This window comes from Typha latifolia, chromosome 13, assembly GCF_019914945.1.
Source record: "Typha latifolia isolate L0001 chromosome 13, TyphaL0001v2, whole genome shotgun sequence".
NCBI classification, from domain to species: Eukaryota; Viridiplantae; Streptophyta; class Magnoliopsida; order Poales; family Typhaceae; genus Typha; species Typha latifolia.
In genome coordinates, this window is record NC_133098.1 from 4,620,812 (window position 1) to 4,640,835 (window position 20,024).

Genomic DNA, 20,024 nt, shown 5'->3' on the forward strand with positions numbered 1-20,024 from the left:
CTCCCCTTCTTTGGCCAAAGAAACTTCCAGGCTTCCAGCAAACATAACTGCGAATTGGGAACAAGTTCTCTTTTTAAAATCCCGTCTGCTCGGCCTCTTCTTCTTCTCTCTGGCAGTCGGAAGCCCTCTCTTCGACTCCATGGTGAATGCTCCTCTCGTTCCTTCTTCCATCTCCTTCTCATATGTTGTCTAATCTCTCTGTCTTCCATTCTTCTTCTCAGGAATCCAACTCTCCGTCCCTCGACGACTGCTTGAGACTTCTCCGCGGGGACACTGACGAGAAAAAGCTTGCTGGACTCCTCCTCGCCACCAAATTCTGCAAAGGCGACGACAGCGCATCAGTGCTCGACGTTTACCGCGCCGTTGGCTCTCGATTCCTTGGCCGCCTACTGATGACTGGTAGAGTTTTCCTTTCTCTTCCTTGTTTTAGTCTTATTCCAATTGCTTTAGAGTAGTTGATTGATTCGTGAATTTAAAGGGATGGGGAAGGGAGCAGCGAGTGATGCGAAGGGTGGGGAGGATCGCGAGGCGTATTTGAGGCTTGCAGTCACGGTTCTCGCGGCGTTCTCTCGGGTACCGGAGATTGCGGCTTCAGAGGGAATGATTTCGAAGGTCCCTCTTGTGGTACAAGTAGTATCAATATCGTAAGAGTCTCATTTTGGAAGAAAAATGTTCTGATTTTGAACTAAAAGAGCTTTCCTATTTTTTGGATGCAAGTCAATCTTTTATGATATATTACAAATTTTAAGTCCGTATGTTGCATTATGCCATTCGAGTGTGGAATAAATTTTATTGCTGTACGGTCTGAGTGAATTCTTAGTAGAATTTTGGTTAATTTTATTTGGCTATTTTTTGCAGACTGGACCAATCCATCATTGAGGAATGCTATGAATTCTTGTTGATGGTTGCAGTAGCTTCTGAAGATGGGGCAACTAAATTTTATGAGTCTGGAGTAATGGATGTGCTAGCTCCTCATATCTCAAGTCTTCCAGACGGTAATTGCTTAATATTTTTTTTATTAAATCTGTTTACTGATAGTGTATTTTAGTGTGGTGCATTTTGTGAAAAAAATGAGTGAGTTATGGTTTGATAAGTGGGAGAAGAATATTCTTCTATAGGATAGGCTTATGAGATGATGGACCTCATGGCTGAGGTTATCTGTGTTAAGAAAACACTGCTTTTGTTGTGAAAATTCGGGGATATAAAGAAGATAGGTTTTTAATTTTTAAGGACGATGTAAGGTGAACTGATCTTCTTCTGAGGTTTTATAGTGAACAATAGTATAGGAAGCAGTGATCTACTGCCTAGAGTAAAATATTTTAAAGATCAATTCATGCATTTTTTAAGAGAGTAGAGATAGAAGAAGTGGATAGATGAAGAGAGAAGTGCATGATATAGGGGGACATATGATGAGCCAAGCCTGACTTGCGGAGAACCTTCATTCACTCGATATATATTTTTACATCACTGATTTTCTTGCTGTCAGTTTTTGTGATGCTAAGAATTGCCCTTGCATCCAAGAGGTCATGCGTTCTTGTCATTGAAAAATGGTCTACTTAGATATGAGGATAAGACTGCACTAAATCTCACCTCCTGAGACCCCAGACAATGATGAAGAAAATCTAAGTACTTAACTTTTCCCTATAAGATATTTAATTTACTAGTTGATTGTAGCGTAACTCAAGTCTGATTAAGACTCAGTGGATTATTGATCTCAACCCCTAGAAAAGTAGCATCAGGAGGAACCCTTACTTTCTTTATCTGAAATAGTTACATCATATCGTCAAGTGAAACATATGGGCATATCATGCATATCTATATGTATAGTTCAAGGCGCTTTTAATATATTCAATTATTCACCAATTAAGCCTCTTTGCAGGAAGATGAGATTAGGTAGAGCAGAAATTTTTGTCGATAAGGCTCCAAGATAGAATTGATACTTCACTATACGTGATTAGTTTACTAGCTTTTATTCTTGTTTTGGGTTCTATAAATTGGGTAAGAGAATTTGTCTCAGAAGATCAAGTTTCAAGATAGTTTGCTTGGTAAAGTGTGTTTATCTCTCTTTGATATTCAAATAAATAAATAACGAAATAAATATATTGAATGATAAAAGGTGAATGATATAGGTAAAGTATCTGTTGGATTTTATGTGTCTGAGTTTGTAACTTTTAGGTTTGTAAGGGAGATCTAAGCCCCCGTTCACTTCAGGAATAATAAAATTTTTATTTCAGAATACAACCTCTTATTGTAGAATAAGAGCTAAATATCATAATAGCTCTATTTCAGAATAAAAACACTATTTATCCTTGATTTGACTATAACCTCTTTCAAATATCTTATTTTAATTTATTTCTCATCTCTTATCTTTTTTAAATATCTCATCATAATTTATTACCCATCTCTCCTTTCTCTCAAACATTTTATTAACATCTTATCATAATTCATTACTCATGTCTCCTTTCTCTCAAACATCTTATCAACATCTCATCATAATTCATTACTCATCTCTCATTTCTCTCAAACATCTTATCAACATCTCATCATAATTCATTACTCATCTCTCCTTTCTCTCAAACATCTTATGAACATCTCATTATAATTCATTACCCATCTCTCATTTCTCTCAAACATTTTATCAACATCTCATCATAATTTATTACCCATTTCTCTTTTCTCTCAAACATCTTATCAACATCTCATTATAATTCATTACCCATTTCTCTTTTCTCTTAAACATCTCATCATAATTCATTACCCATTTCTCTTTTCTCTCAAACATCTTATCATAATTCATTACTTATGTCTCCTTTCTTTCAAACATCTTATCATAATTCATTACTCATGTCTCCTTTCTCTCAAACATCTTATCATAATTTATTACTCATGTCTCCTTTCTCTCAAATATCTTATCATAATTCATTACTCATGTCTCCTTTCTCTCAAATATCTTATCATAATTCATTACTCATGTCTCCTTTCTCTGAAACATCTTATCAACATCTTATCATAATTCATTACTATCTTTTCTTTCTCTCAAATATCTTATCAACATCTTATCTTAATTTATCACTCATATCTCTCTACTCTCTCTCATCTCTTATCATATTTTTTTATTTTATACTAAGTAAATAAAATTCAATATAAATATAAATAATTTAGTTTCATAAAACTAAGCACATTTTGAAAAGTATTATTATTATTAAATATTATAAAATTATAAATAATATAATATTTAATTGATATAATGTATTTTTTAAAATTATCTTATTATGAAAATATTTTTATATGTACTAATAACATCAAAAATATAATATGAATAAACTATATTTATCGAATAAAATTTTTACTTAGATAAAATAATATATTTACTATTTAAACTATGTATTAACCTAATTGAATCTTTCTTTCTTTAAATAATAAAATAAGAATTTGGGAAAACAATTAATATAATATTATTAATAATCTTATTTTTTAACTTTTAAGCTAAAATAAAATAAATGAAAGTGTAAATACTTATTTACCGACCATTGCATACATATAGTCTTACATAAATTTTGCCGAACATTGCATGCATATTGCCTTATATGTGCAATACAAGCATCCGAGCATTGCATTCATACAGTGTTATATAGTTTTGCTGAGCATTGCATAGATAGCACCTTATATGCAACGCAACCGCTCGAGCATTGCATTCATACAATTTTACATAGTTTTGGGCAGCATTGCATACATAACGCCCTATATATGTAACGCAAGCGTTCGAGCATTATTCATAGTGTTACATAGCTTTGTCGAGCATTGCATACGTAACACTCTATATATGCAACGCAAGTGTAGTGTTACATTGCTTTGCTGAACATTGCATATATAATGCCCTATATATGTAACGCAAGCGCCTGAGCATTGCGTTCATACAGTGTTACATAGCTTTGCCGAGCATTGCATATATAGTGCCCTATATATGCAATGCAAATGTAGTGCTACATATTTTCTCAAGCATTGCACACATAATGCCTTATATATGCAACGTAAGCATTCGAGCATTGCATACATAGAGCCCTGTATAGACAAGGCATGATGATGCAATGTTTCATGCATACATTGGATACTTATAATATATTAGCTTTTTTCTATCTATCCTATCAATCTACTTTAAATCAAGTCGAAGGGTATTGCAATAATTTTTTCTATCTTTTTATTCACTTTATATCACATAAAAAATAATTATTACATTCTTATTCCAGAATACAAGTAAATATAGGAATAGTTATTTATAGAATAAAACTCTCATTTTAGTAATAACAAATTAGGTTTTGTTATTCCTATTCTTCCCTATTCTAGATGTGAACAAGGCCTAAGGGTATGCTTGTCATATGAGATTTTATTTTGATCTCTATACATACTATGGATGATAAAGTATGTCACGTTAAGAAAATATTTGGTTATTGCATGGTATATTTGCAAGGAAGGTTAAATTCTGTACAACATATTTTGTGCTTATTAGTTTTTACACCCTACATATTTAAGTCTTATCTGTGAAGAGCCTCTATGGTCTTTTCCACACTAAGTTTCAAAGGGTTGATCTCAGGCTGACACCTGATTCTATAAGTTTGTCAACTCTTTCAAAGTCTTCTTATTTGTGAGATGTGCTCTAGCCAGCCCCATTTTGTCGGGAAAAGGCTTGGATTATAATGAGCAACCTACATTTTGAACCTGCCATTTTTGAGGTCTATATTTTCATTTATTGATGAGAAAACATTTTCTTGTCAAAGATGTACCAAGTTCTGAGCTTCTTTAACCATGAAATGGAAAATTATGTTCATGCCCTTACCTTAGAGCTATTTTGTTTAGCATCCAGGTCCAACTCTGAATGGAAAACTAGTGACAGGTATTTAACAGATTTCTCTGCCAACTCTGACCAGGATAGGATTGTTCTTTTGTTGATAACACTCTGTAAATTCTTGTTAGTTTTTAAATTTGAGTGGTTTTTGGTAAATAAAATGAAAAGTTAGCCTCAAAGTAGACATGCGTCATTTCCTTTGTTGTTTGTCTAGATAGTGCGTGTTTGCTTTATCCTTACTTTCCTTTTGATTTTTCAAACCTAGCGAGTTTGCTTATGAGCATCATTTAGGCTTTCATTTGTAGGTTCTCGACCTTTGGAGCTTGCCGTCCGACTTCTTCAGCGGTTAGTTAACAGCCTCACTGTGGATGTGATGAGTATAAATAATCTGCAAGGAATCTCATGCATGGTATAGATAAGCATACTAAGCCATTTTACTTCTGTTCTAGGTGCACAGATGTACCTTGCTTTGTCAGTTGTTGCTTACTGATGAATGGACAATGTTTGTTGTGGTTCAGGTTGCTTCCCTTGCCCGACTTTTTTGTAAGCTGCACAATACCATGAAATTTGATGCATTACACATGCTCGCCACCCTTTTATCCTCAAAAGATTATGTAAGCATGATTTCCTATCATTCTTAAATAATACTTGAGATATGTAAACATTTTTAAGGGTAACATTTTACCTCCTTGTGGTTTGACTCAATTTTATAAAACTTTCATATACTTTAATGTAAGCATTAAAACCTCATTTGGTCTTCACTAAAGTGCAACCTTTATATTTTTCATCATATTTGATCAAACACAAGTCACATTTATAGATCTTCATTAGAAATAAAATTATAGAGGATTGTATAGATTTTCTAATATTTTTAAAATAATACTGATTGGATATTAGATGATAAAGATATCATAAAAACATACATTTGTTCAATATATTTGTTATATTTTTATCATTTAAAGTTTAAATGATATTATTTTAGATGTATTAGAAAGTTTATCTAATTCTCTGTAATTTTATTTCTAATAAGGATCTACAAATTTGATCTTTGATTTGGTTAAATATGATGACAAAAATAATGGTTGTATCTTAGTCAAGACTACATGAGAGTTAAGTGCTCAAGTTGAATGTACATAGGAATTTTATAAAATTGAGCTAAACCACATGGAGGTAATGCAATTTCCCCAATTTTGAAATAGTATATTTTTCATGCTATATTTGTTGTTGAGCAAAGTGCAAGCCATATTCTATTTTATTCCTCACTTTTATCATTTCTTGTTTCATTTGAGGAATCACATCTTCTGCCCAATATTTACAACATCGACGCAAAACATGTTAGTGGAAGTGAATGTAACTTGACATGGATAAAAACACTTAGCATTTAGTGGACAGTATTTGCATCTCCAAAAACTGAAAAAACTTGAAGTTATAAAATAAGAGATGTTAAAATGATGATCTCTGAGAGTTGTAAGAATCTTTATTAAATGTTAGATATATTTTCTAATCATATTATAATAACTGTTGAGGAGTTTAAACTGATATTAAGTTTGTATAGCCTATTAGGTTCAGACAAAATTTGCCATTACACTTCTAGGAAAAGCAATCCACATTTAATATCGTGCTTATGATCCTATGATTGGATTTCCCTTACTGTTGTCTTCTTGCTTCATCCTATATTGTTATTCCTATGGAAGCTAGATCATGGAGATAAGTTCCAACATGGAATTGTACTAAAAGGATGGAATAAAGATTGACAAGGAAAACATGATAAGAACATCTGTACTTGAGAATTCTTTTCTATCAATGGCAACATCTTTAAAGGATTGTTGTTATTTGACTTGTTTCTTAAAGTACAATTGTCTATGACAAGGAGGAACTAGGATTACCTTTGTTCATATACCGATTACGGCAATCTGTTTCTTGGTTAAACAATATTACATAATCTCTTTTCTTAGACTCCATAGTTCTTACTAGGGCTGTCAAAATAGATGAGCAGCTTGGGCTCAGCTCAACTCGACTAAGCTAAATAAAAAAAAGGTTTGAAATTAATTTTGAGCAAGCTTGAGCAGAAGCTGACTCACTCAAGCTCGATGCAATAAGCTCAAAAGTATTATATATAATATATACTATGTATAATTTATAAACATTATATCGAGCTAAAGCTGAAGTTGACTCGATTAAGGCTTGAAAATAGACTCGACTCATTTACAGCTTGAAAATAGGCTCGACTCATTTACGGCTTGAAAATAGGCTCGGGTCATTTACGACTTGAATATAAGCTCGACCCTATTGTTAAAGGCTTGATGAGCTTGGTTTATTTAATGCTTGAAAATAAGCTTGAATTGACTTGAGCCTAAACAAAATATAAGGTCCAAAGTGAATCCTGAGCTGAGCCTGAGCCGAAGCTGGCTCGTTGCTTGCTCAGGTTTGGCTCATTTACACCCCTAGTTTTTACCACATTTTACTTAACGATAGGGAGCTATTCATCCTGGATCAATATAAATAAAGGTATATCTTAAGGTCATGGAACACACGAGGCCATGATATCTCATTTGTATCAAGAACTACATTTGCCTTGTGGATATGATCACAATCTATTTATACTCTTAAGTTATCCTACTTAAATAAGCAATTCTCATATTAATGAAGAATAATTTGGATAAACATGTATGTGATAATAATGCAGACATTAGTGTCATATTACACAGGTGCATGTATCAGTGCAGCCTTCTTCAGGAAATTAGTTTTAAGTCAATTATTTTTATTATACATTTGCTATTTATGGTGTTTAGGGTTATATTTACTTTTCAGCAATTGTTTAGGGTGCTATTTGCGTATTGTCATTTGTAAGGTTTATATGTAGGCCAGCTTTTTACTCAATCGGAATTAATAAAGAAATAATTTTTTTTGACATCTCCAATGTGAATTTTAGGTGTGAGACCCTAATTAAGAATGGAGGTGTAAAACCCCATTCTTTTTCTCTTTCTTTCACCAGCATTGTTCCTAGAATACTAACGATCTATTTGTTCCACATCAGATAAATTATTCATTGATAAAGTGCTTTTGTTATGCACCACAAGTTATCATGCCTCTCTTCACATTGATAAAAATTATACATTGCATTGTGTAGCCTCGCTTTTACTTTTATTAATTTCTGAATCTTCAAAATTCCTTCTGAATTTTAACCATTCCCTTGTTCATTTTGAATTATGAACTTTGGATCCAAAGCAAATTTACCATCATTACCTAATTTACGACTATATTGATGGGATTGAATATCTTGCTTGCTATTTGCAAGCGTCTTGAAAAAGGCAGTCAGTTTTGTTACTATTGTTTGTGACAACAAAGATGGACTATAGAGGATGAATCTTTTATTATGATGTTTCCATGCTGACATTTTGCTTATGATTTTGCGTTGTTGATCGAACTAGACTATTTTTAAATTTATTTACCAAAATAGATAACACTCAAACTTAAATATCAAAAGGGGTTTATTTTAATGTAGTTCTAACTATTAAGCCTTTTACTTATCTAAAATTAAGACGCTAATAATATTAGCGTTTTTTAAGTAAAACGTTAATCTCATCAACATTTTTATTGAAACGCTTTAGATAATGCTTCATAACCTTTACCGAATCCCTTATTATAGCCTAGGAAGGTCTTTACTTAAGAAAATTCTATTATAATTAGCGTTTTTATTTTTAGATAAGTAAAATACTTAACTATTAAGTATTTTAGTTGGGGCTAGAGTAAAATAGATAATTTTTTGGTATTTACAATTAGGTGTTATCTATTTGTAAATAAATTTTAAAATAGACCTAGTTTGGTCAAAACTCTATGGATTTTATATACTCCTATTAATATTTAAGTATTTTATTTGGGAAATTTGTATATAACACCTTGCCTTTTAGCTAAATTTGCATTTACACTCTATATTTTCACTATTTGCAAATTGAGTCCTATGATTTATGGAATATTTGCAGAAAACATCCCGAGTAAGATTTAACCTAACACCATGAAAATATTCTGTTAATTAAAACTATTTTATTTCTAAAATATCTTAAATACCTAAAATACCCTTCAGTTGACCGTTGACCCATGGGAGGAGAATGCAACCACGACCCTCGCCCGCATCCTCGACCCTCGTTTGGGTTGAGGGTATTTTTATAATTTTCATAGTATAGTTAACTTAACTCAGAGGTTGAGTTAAATTTAATTAATAGATCTAATGACAGGGTGTTTTCTGCACATATTCTCTAAATTATAAGGCTCGATCTACAAATAGTAAAAATATAAGGTGTAAATACAAATTTAGTTAATAGTCAGGGTGTTATATGCAAATTTCTCTTTTTATTTTTATCTTTACTCGATTTCCATTCCTTTACTCCTTACTAGTTACTACCAGTTTACAACAGTATTTGCTATTATCATCTTGCTGTAATTACTCTATGTGAAGTATATTTAGTGGTTTATGTTTGTCTGAAAGATACAGTTTTACAAAGCTTTTGTTGAGTCTATGGTGCTAACTATTAGATCTTTCATGTGAAGAAAAGTCATAGTTCGGGTACTTACACATTGTTGCTGTTATTTTTATGTTGTCTGTTTATCTTATCTGATATCTTATATATAACATATTTAGAGTTGGTGAGTTAGTATCTGACTGTATGATTTCAATGTTATGCTATTTTGAAGTCACTCTGTGATGCTCTAAGGTCCATGACAAGTCGAAGTTGGGCAGCTGATGTACGTGTGGGCATTACAGCCATTCTTCAAAATCGTATTGGTATGTTTTTCTTTCGGATATGTAGCTGCCGAATCATTTTGTATTTGTCAAAGAAAACCGTAGTGAATTCATGTTGTTTGTAATTGTACCACATGCTTTTGTGAGTCATTACATTTTCTGTTTTTATATTTTGTTTTTTCTATCTTTGGCTTTTTGTGGAAATTTTTTTCTATTGTTTGTTGTCTCAATGGTGCAAAAGTAAAACAAGATTTATCTTCCCAGAGTTAGAAGTCATTTCCTTATAATTATTGAAACATAAAAAATGATCTACCACAAGGAAAGAACGCACAAAATTAAAAAAGAAAGAAAAAGAAGAAAAGAAAAAAAAGAAATGAAAAGCCTTTGGGCTAGTCTCTTACTAATAATTCTTCTCTGGATAATTGTTCATAAATTATTGCTAAATATTGTTTTCAAATGTTTAGTTTCCTCTGAGAAGCTTCAAGCACTTCTTCTGGCTGAGTGCATGTTGTCTATACTTGGTGAACATTGGCTGATGGAAAAGAGTAACGAGCATGATGGAATGCCCATTAACAAGTAAGTAATATAGCTTTTTTCCTTTGATTTCTTGGACCAGTATTACAATGTTACTAAATCTAGTGTAATTTTCTGACCTGTTTGCAGGTTTATATTGCTTGTGCTAGAGTCAGCAAGGATTGAAGTTGCTGTCCTTCTAAATGAACTCGCTTATTTAAAATATGAATCATCAAAAAGTTCTGATACTGAAGAAGTCATTAATCAGAAGCAGCGGAATTTAGCTATATCGTTTTCACTGATAGAGAAGATAATCAAATTGATCTCAAATGTTGGTGAAGAAGGAGGTAAATTTACATCCGTCTTGTTTTTAACTATGGTTTTATCATCCTGTTTACTTGGATTTCTTAGGTGCTAAACCTCTTCAGCACAACATTCATCTAGCTTCCCTATGGTCTAACTTTATTTTTCTAGTGAGGGTTTTCTTTTCATAGAAAGATAATGGCCAGTAGCAATTAGAGCTAATCTTTGGAAATGGTATTCCATTTTACCTATTTGTTCCAAAGATATTATGTTCTTAATTTAGACTCATTTCTAATAGTGTGTGGCTTCAGATGGAACACCTAATAGGATTTTCTCTCTTTCTCTCTCCATCTTACTCATGCCTGGCTAATTACCTTTGGTGCACTATTTCTTGCTGACTTGATTATCGGGGATCATGGCAACTAGAGCATCTGACAGGCAATCCCACCTTTTTTCTGTCTCTTCCTCTCTATTTTGTATTGCACTGGTGCAAGGCCTTGCAATTTAGCTTCTTCAAATGCGTGGTTTTGCCTGGTATGATAGCTGTTTTTTTTCAAATGATTTGCCAAATGAAGCTGGCAGCACAGACAGGACTAGACCATGATATTAAGGAAATGATAGGTATTGTAGTACTCTTTTCTGTCTCCATGTTTTTCTTAAATGATAGCTCCTTAAGGTTTGTAATGCCTTTTGCTGTATCCATGTGCAGATGAAGTTTGATTTATGCCATGCCCAAATTATATACTCTTCTCTTTTTTATTTTGTTTAGCCAGTTTCTTGGTTGGGGCATTCTATTCAGCAATTCTTTCAATTTTCATATAGGCCAATTGATCCATGAAAGCACCATAACGAAGGCCATATCTGGACTGAATGAGACAATTAATATAGTTTTGGATTTCTTACAAGATTCTAAGGTAATAATGCTGACGCCATTCTTAGTTATTGAAAATGCTATTTAGTGTAAACTTAGAATACTATCTTGACTTGAAAGATAAATCTTAAAAGTGGTAATGTGTAGGATCATGGGCAAAGGAAAGGTGATGATTTATTAGCTGCTGTACGAATAATTGGAAGGTGTGTAAACTGCAAACTTCCTTTTGTAACTTTCAATTTAGATTGTTTCAATTATTCTTGATGCTGCAATTATTTTAAAACATACTCTTACAAAGATCAGATTTATAATAGATGTTACTGGTCAATGCCTAGTATTATGAGATAAACACATTAGATGAAGTATATCATTTTGTAGACTTTCCAGCGTTGGTTCATTGTATCGGACTATCGGTTTTGTTTAATGTTTATGGTTTACCATTAGGTGAACTTCATCACTAAGGTACCCAGCAACTGATTATCTCAAAACTGTCGGCCTACTTATATTTAGCTGGTTATGTCACTGATTTTCATGATTGAATATCTTCACCTTTTAGTAACATGTCCTTTTCTGGAACTTGTAATGCTAACATTAAACCATATTCCTCACAGTTATCTTGCAGAAGCACCATATGCCTGTAAGGAGAAGACCCGAGATCTTTTGGAATATATTCTTTCTGTTCAAGGTCAAGATGAATCAAGGTTTCGAATTTTCTCTTAATTATTTTCTGATGAACTTTAACTACACATATTTCTGTTCATAATTTTAAATTGAATGCTTATTATACCTGCACGTTCGTGCTTGGCAGCCCTTTCTACTCTGTCTGCTTCTTGCTTCCGATGTTGTGCCAAATAACCATGGAGTATGATGGATGTAAAATCTTAGCTTCCTTTGGAGGATATAAAGCTGTAAGCTTGTTTCCATTCTGTATCATTTCAGATAATCTGCATGTCTTCAGATTTTTTTTCTTTTCTTTATCAACGATTTACAGGATGAATAGTTTTGCCATCTTAGCCAGTTCTTCCCTGAAAGCAACTGGAGGACTTGTTGATGTAGATTTTCTTGGTTTGCTTTTTTTACATTATTTCTTCACTGGATCTAACATGCATCAATACCCTATCCATTTTAAGGTTTTGATCTCTCTTCTCTTGGCATGGGATTTTAGCTATATGTACCTGTATAAGCAATTTCTCTACCAGACCTTAAAGAACACAATCTACGATTTTCTTCTAGAGGAAGATCTTTGACGTTCTCTTAGAAAGCAGTTCTTTTTAATATTATAAATCGATCTAGAGAAACAATCTGTCATCCTTTTATCTCCACCTGTTTCTAAACCAAACATGTGATGGTGTTTGCATTGCTTTCATCCCTTCAAAATTTTTCGCATTTCTTTCTGTTTATTTTACCAAGTATGCATATCTCATTGTTCCTTTGTGGTTTGCCAATCTTTATATGCTTTGTGAGTTTTCTTTAGAGATTTTAATGTCTGTCTAGATGTCTACAAACACGTCTTTATTTATTCAACAATGAACATGAATGTGAAGTCATATCTCTTAAATTTGAAATGGATATATGTTGTATACTGTATTCTTGTATTTTATTTAGTAAGCATAGTATTTTTCTACAGTAAGATATGATTCATCTGAATATCTGATTCATAGATACAATGCATTGTTTTAAAGGAAAAAATTGATTCCTTTTTTTTTCTTAAAATATCTACAGGTTGTAGACTGCCTTGTGAAAATGATTGATCAAGACAGATTGATGCTCGAGGATAATGGTACCATATTTCTGGCATGTGATACCATCTTGAATTATCTGTTAAATGTAAGTTATTATACTTTCAACTTTCAAGAAACTTCCATTTTTATTAATTTACTGGTGATTTTGATCTTTCAGTATTTCCTATATATAATGACTTTTTTCCATTACAGAGAAAGGATCTTCAAGTTCAAGTAGGCTCTCATTTTATCAACCTGCTACAAAAACTAGCCTTGTGGGCTGGTATGTTTTGGTTACTTGTTGTTCCTTATTCTCATGCCTAGATTAAGAAAAAAGACCAGTACTTTTGGAGTTGCTTATGATTGGAACTTCCTTCCCAAACAGGAACCATGTATCATGAATTTTTTTTTTTTTTTTTTTTTCATTTCTTATAGATCTGAAACAAGTGTATCTGAAAACTAATTTAGTTTAATACCAGGTAGACTGACTATTTAGACTATCTACTTACTAACATGCTTGTTCGAGAAGTGGAGGGAAAGGAAAAAGGACTTAGATATGGTATTTATTGATCTAGAAAAAAATACTATGATCAAATTCCTAGGGAGTTAATATGATAGGTACAAGAGAAGAAAGGAATTTTCTGTGAATATCTTGATGTTTTCAGAATATGTATGATGGAGCTACTAATAGCATGAGAGTGAACAGAGGAGAAATGAGTGATTTCCCTATGACGATATAACCATATGGTTGCACCAGGGTTCGACATTTAACCCCATTTTAACTTGCATTAGTCATATATGAATTAACCAAGGGTAATGTACATGAGGTTCCATGTTGTATGCTATTTGCTGAAGATATTGTTTTAATTGATATATCTAAGATAAGTTTGAATAGTTTGAAGTTTGGGAAGAAATATAGAATCCAACTGTTATATATTAAGTAGGTCTAAGACTGAATATATGGAATGTAGTTTTAGTAATTTTAGTAATTTAAGCATCAAAATATGGAGATAAAATTATTCTTAATCAGCGAGAAATGCCCAAAGATTTATTTTCATTACCCTGTACTATACTTCAACAGAATGTTGTACACAAAATTAAAGTAGGGTAGTTGAAATGGAGAAGTTCTTCTAGTGCATTGTGTTACCGTCCAAGACCCCTTAAACTAAAGGAAAGTTTTATAGGACAACCAATTTGTAGACAATCGAAATGTTAGGCAACTAGAAAATAATATAATATAATATAATATAATATATTATAATATATATATTTTGATATATCATGAGCCTACCAGATAATCATAAGGTAGACAATGCGTTAGCACTTCTTCGTACATAGGTTGGACTATGGATTGTTGGGCCGATGGGCACAACTGATATGTATCGTGCCTATAAATTATTGACACACCGATACTAGGGAAATATCTCGACACTCTTTCATAGCCAATTATCGATATGTTCTGCTAGAACTAAGCATGTCTTACTTTAAAGCAACGTTGGCCGTGCCGATCAGCAAAGGGCATGCCGGTCGGCACTTATCATGCCAGCGGCGTATCGTCACGTGGCACAAGGAGTGCCGCACGGCACTCTTCTAGTAGCGATCTGCTTGCCGTTGAGCTTTCGGTCGCCGCCGACCTCGTCGTCATCTCCATTCGTGTGCCAGAGATCATCGATGAATTGCCGCTACGATGTTGATGCCCTAGCTTAAGGAGAAAGAAGAGCTCGGTCGGTTGGGGTGGGCAGGTTGCATAAAAATACTTAAGTTGTGGATCTAGAGTGGTGGATGTGAGCGGTGCTTCAATGACGATCTCTGGCACTGTTGGCCGGTGGTTGGCATGGGCTGTGCTTGTGGCACGGCCATCCTTACTTTAAAGAGACCTAATTTGGGGTTTAGGCACGTCATCCTTGCTTTCAAGAGACCTAATTTAGGGTTCCTTTTATCCCTTTTGATACTTTTGTGTATTTTGGTGCTTGATCTATATAAATTATACTTCAAATTTTAGAGCTCAAAGGAAAATTTATGTTTTTTCATTTGTCGTAAGAAAGAGGATCTGATAAAAATTGGTGAAAATTATGAGAATCTAATTGCACGTTACACTAATATATAGTGTTGAAGGAATTTAATTTAGCTCTTAAAATCTAATTTAAGGCCCTAGAAAGGTTTAGAGATTATTTTTCAAGATATCAAAACTATTAAGTGTGCTGACGACACATCAACTTGGTGCAACATATGCCAGCAATAGGTACCATGCTGAGCTAAGGTTGGCACACTCCGTGCTATTGACACGACAACTTTTGGATTGGACAACTTGGCTAACCCTTGGAAAAATAGGCCAAATTTATGTGAGCCACAACAAGACAAATCCATGCACACACGGTGCCATCACATCTTGTGCACAGAATTGACCCCATCACAGGGCACAACATTGCGTTGCAATGGTTGGCCTAAAAACTACATATTCAAAGGTTGAGTGTAGCTGGAATGAAGATGTTAGGTATATGCATAACGTTACTAGAAAAAATAGAATTAGAAAGCATAGTACTAGACAAAAGTTAGAGATAATAGAGGATAAATTACACGAGAATAGAAGAGTTTTGGGCATGCCCAAAAGAAATTGGTATTGCATCCATGTGAAGGAGGTACTTATGTAGAATGTTCCTTAAGAGAAAGGGGAAGGTTAGAAACTCATATGAGAATAATTAGTACAGAAATATACGACAATGTTTGATTTGACATAAACCAATACACTAAATAGAGATGAATGGAGAAGGGTCGATGTAGCCAGACCCAAATAGTTGGGACTGAAAGCTTGGTGTTCTTGTTGTTTCTTTTAGGACTAACTCTCGAAGCCAGTACTTAGGATTTGCATCGTTTCCATGACTAGTTAAACTTTTAGAATTAGGGAATTGCAAATTAGTCCTACAGAAATGTTTGACCAATTTACATGCTGGTATGGCAAGACATGAGGAAAGCACACCTGATGATATTCTCTCTTTTCCTTGGTGAATTCAGCTGTCTGCCTTTATATTCTAATATGGCTGCACAAACAGAATGCTTTTAAATGGACTTTACACACATTTTTTCCTGTGTTTGTTTCCTTGCACGAGAATTGCATCATATGCATAAGTTATTACATTGGCTGGTAGTCTGAGATTTCCATCTTTATATTTCACTAATTGTTTGGCTCGTACATATTCTGGAGTAGCTATTGAAATATATGCAGTTGTGATACATGTAATATGTATGTATACATAACAAAATATCTACTTTTAAGACTGAATAATAGTGTCAATAGCCACTCATTTTATTGCCCTAATACATCAGTTATGGTGTGTAAATCCAATGCTATCCTATAGTGCATCAAACTTGTTTAAATGATTTCTCTATTTTCTGTAGCATACTAGCACCTATTGGTTGTTTTTATGTTATCATTTTTCTAACAGCTTAACCTTCATGTATTAATTTCTTTGATGTCATTTTGTTGCAACTACAATATGAAGTTGGTAGGCCTGTAAGCAAAGGTTGGATAAGTTTAAACATGACCCTAAGAATCTTTATGGTTAACCTGACTGAAGGGCACTGATAATCTGAAGATCAACAGATTGTCGACCCAAGTTGAAGTTAATACAGGCCAACTAAATACATTCTATGGCATTTATATTTATAGTACATTATGCTTATATATGTGCGTAGGTCAATTAAGTCAGGTCTGGATCAATCCATGCTTGAATGAAATATGAGTTGACTGGTTTGAACCATGGTTAGCAGGATCGGCCGATCCAGGCCGGATCCAAATTCTCTCTTTCTCTATTTCACTCTTTCTTCTCACTCTCTCTCTCTCTCTCTCTTTTTTTTTCTCTTTTTCTCTCTTTACCATATAGACATTATTTCTCTTTTGGAGAGATCTAGCTATGGTGAACTTCGACAATGCAGATCTAACTTCAACAAACTTTGGCATATAATTTTTTAATTTTATCTTTATTTCTTTCTCAATTTTTTCATTTCTCCCGCTCTTTGTTTTTTCCTTCTCTTTTCTTCTTCTTCTTCACTGTACCAAAGTTTTTCTTTCTTTTGTTTGGTTTTCTTTCGATCGTTCTCTCTCTAATCTCTTCTTTTTTTCAGTTTTTATTACCCCATAGTTTTGCTTTCTTTATTTTTTTATCTTATTATTTTTTAGAAATTTTCCTATATTTTTAATTACTATTTAGAATTTATATAATTAAGAAAAGTCTGATCCAATCTAGGCGATCGATAGGGTCGATATGACCGATACATATCGTTTTCCTAATCCTGAACCTGATTTTTCGAACCTTGGTTAGAATTACAAATTGTTAACCACTACAATGGTGTGGATTGAACATAGTATGTTGATTTTTACTGTAAGCAAAACAAACATCACATTTAAGGGTTGTAGAATCTTCTACTAAGTGAAACAATTACTTTATGCTACGCTTTCTTTTCAAGCTTTCCATTGAATATATTTGATAGACAATTACTGTTAAACCTGATGAAATTAAATTGGCAACATGAAATTATGCCAATTTTTTGTATAATGATCATAGTACTCATACGATTTGACTGTATGATTTGAAATGGGGTTGATGACCAGATTAACTGAAATTTGATCTGTGAGGAGGTTCTATTTATTAGTAACAGGATGGCTTGCCCCCCTGAAGCCGGGACATGAAAAATATTACTTCATTTAGATAGACATAGTTATGGTTTGTGGCAACCATCTGCCTACATATTTCTTTATTATCATTTTTATAATGACAAAGAATGGGAATCTGGGATTATTCCGTCAGATATTCTCTACCGGTTTTCATATTATTATTATACAGTGTAATAAGAAATGAATTTGAACGCTTAGTTTTCAGAAGCACATATTGATATGGCTAGCTGGTATGACATGTCTGTTTATACCAACCTTCCCCTAGTCTGAAGATCAAGCCTCTTCTCTTAAGTAATTAATTTTGTTTTTTCTCCAACTACTAAGTAGCCACAGACATCTGTCCCATGACATTTTGTTTCCTTCTGTTTTCTCTTTTGATCTCTCTTTCCTCACCCTAAAATGTCTGGTCCTTCAGCCACATGATTAGACTTTTTTCCTTTCTCCTTCTGCTTCACTGCATTTAAGAACATGCAGCCTCATATGCCTCCATGTAGCATAAGAAATATTTGTTTCTTAATTTTTTTTCCTTGTATCAATAATGTAATCATTAATCAACTAAAGGGTGTATTCTCATATTACCCATCATCAAACTTTCCAATGATATTCGGAAGTTGACCATAGTCTCTGTTACTAGAAGAACAGAGTATTATTTTTATTTGCATTTTGTGATCTCGATTGATTCACAAGATAAACTCAGCTTAGTTCTTACTTCTTAGAGTTGTCAATTAATGAGATAAAAATATGTTTTGTCAATTTTATATTATTTGAACTGAAAAGCTACAGATGTATTCTTTCATTTAAAAATCTACTGAAAATGCTGTATCCATTCTAGCAATGTGGATAAGGACCATAAGTCGTATAGATCTTAGGCCAGTGCATTGACAATCATTCCCTTTTTCACTGGAAATATTTATTCAACTGTTCATAGTTAGGACTGCATAGAATGTGGTAACTTGGTTGCATGACTCTTGATTTTTTGTAAGATGCATTGCTAACATAACTATGTTTCCTTCCCAATCATTGTAACAGGTACTAGCAATGATCTGTCAATTGTCATGATGGCTTCAAGCATATGCACATTGGTATTTGACTTGACGTCAGAGGAGTCTCTCTTAAGTCATTCTAATTTTGACTTTAGTACCCTTGAAAGTTTGTCTCGGCTCATCATGAGAAGTTTGGATCAGGTAATGTTACTTTTCTTTGCTTCCTTCTCTCATTTGTTTTCACATTGTTTACTGCTTACCTGAGCAGTGTGTAACAAATCCTTCCAAATTACTAATTCTGTGGCAGGAGATGAGCAAGGACGGAAGGGAACATGTTGACCAACATCAGTTAGTTGCTTTAGGTTTATAATTACCTTGGTTTTTGGTTCCTATATCATTCTTGATTTCACCTCATTGGTAGAAAATGCCAATGGAATTTGAGCCGATATAAAAAAAATTGACAATTGTCATCCTGTGTTTCTTACTTTCGTACTCTTGCAGGCTATAGGAGGTGGGCTGAGCGATATCCATTTGTTAGAAATGCAGTTGAACATGCATTAAGAGTTTGAAGATCTGGCACTGCCTTGTCTTGGTTTACCGCACATCTTCTCAGCTTTGTAAGAGCTTTGGTCTGCCTCATTATTAAATTAGAGGAGTTTCAGGCAGCTATATGTGAAGTTGGCGTTCCTTCATCCTTTTAGACTGACTATCCACTACAAAGCTTTAGTGTGATTGGTTCTAAAGCCATACTCCCAGAATGCCCCTGCTTTAGTGCTTTGAAGCTGATATTTGATAGGATTAGTAAGTCAAGCTCGCTATGATCAACTTTCTGCTCTCTTTACTTATTCCATAATATCTGTTCATAGACCTAATGTAACTATATAAACAATGCATGCTGCAGTTCATTCAAGTTGGATGTGGTTTGAATCTGGTAACATGCTAAAGGCACAAAGAACTTAATGAACCCAGAGGGTGCAGGGGACTTTGTCCCTTTTATGAACAGATGATCAATTTGACATGTGTCTCTAATTTTGTTTATTATTGATGCCTTGCCCAGTGTACTTGCAGCAAATTAATGTGATCAAGCTCGTGTCTTTCCTGCACCTTGATACTTCTGTATGCAACCGGAAAAAACCTTATCACTCTCATAGTATCAGAAAGTCCGAATCTCTTTAAAGATAACAATTTTGTTGCTAACTTGGTTGGATTCGGATGCAATTTCTTGTTAAAAAAATAGGAGGGAAAGTAGATCAGGAATGCACAAGTTAAGCTTTTCTTTCTGGGAAAATGGATTCAACTTATTAGATGATTCTCAAATGACAGCTTGTATTTCTTTCTCACTATTTTTTGTGGATCTTCTGGATAAACAGTTCACTA

The 20,024-nt window shown here is 33.5% G+C and overlaps 1 protein-coding gene across 4 annotated transcripts; it reads left to right on the forward strand.

Moving 5' to 3' along the window:
- The first annotated feature begins 21 nt into the window (after positions 1–21).
- Positions 22–19,665, forward strand: LOC140800272 (uncharacterized). Of its 4 annotated transcripts, none has more exons than XR_012111172.1 (19): positions 22–142; positions 222–399; positions 479–644; positions 859–995; positions 5,149–5,252; positions 5,362–5,457; positions 9,536–9,626; positions 10,049–10,160; positions 10,248–10,444; positions 11,223–11,314; positions 11,419–11,474; positions 11,883–11,972; positions 12,080–12,179; positions 12,994–13,098; positions 13,206–13,275; positions 18,694–18,848; positions 18,955–19,009; positions 19,149–19,448; positions 19,549–19,665. XR_012111172.1 is itself a non-coding variant. In XM_073154959.1 (18 exons), exons 1-18 carry the CDS (start codon positions 140–142, stop codon positions 19,214–19,216), a joined length of 1,875 nt encoding a protein of 624 aa, XP_073011060.1. In that variant the 5' UTR covers positions 22–139; the 3' UTR covers positions 19,217–19,665. The 4 variants fall into 4 exon arrangements, 2 of the variants coding, with proteins under 2 accessions (XP_073011060.1, XP_073011061.1); XR_012111173.1 differs by having other exon boundaries at positions 18,955–18,995; XM_073154959.1 differs by having other exon boundaries at positions 19,149–19,665.
- Positions 19,666–20,024: the final 359 nt, after the last annotated feature.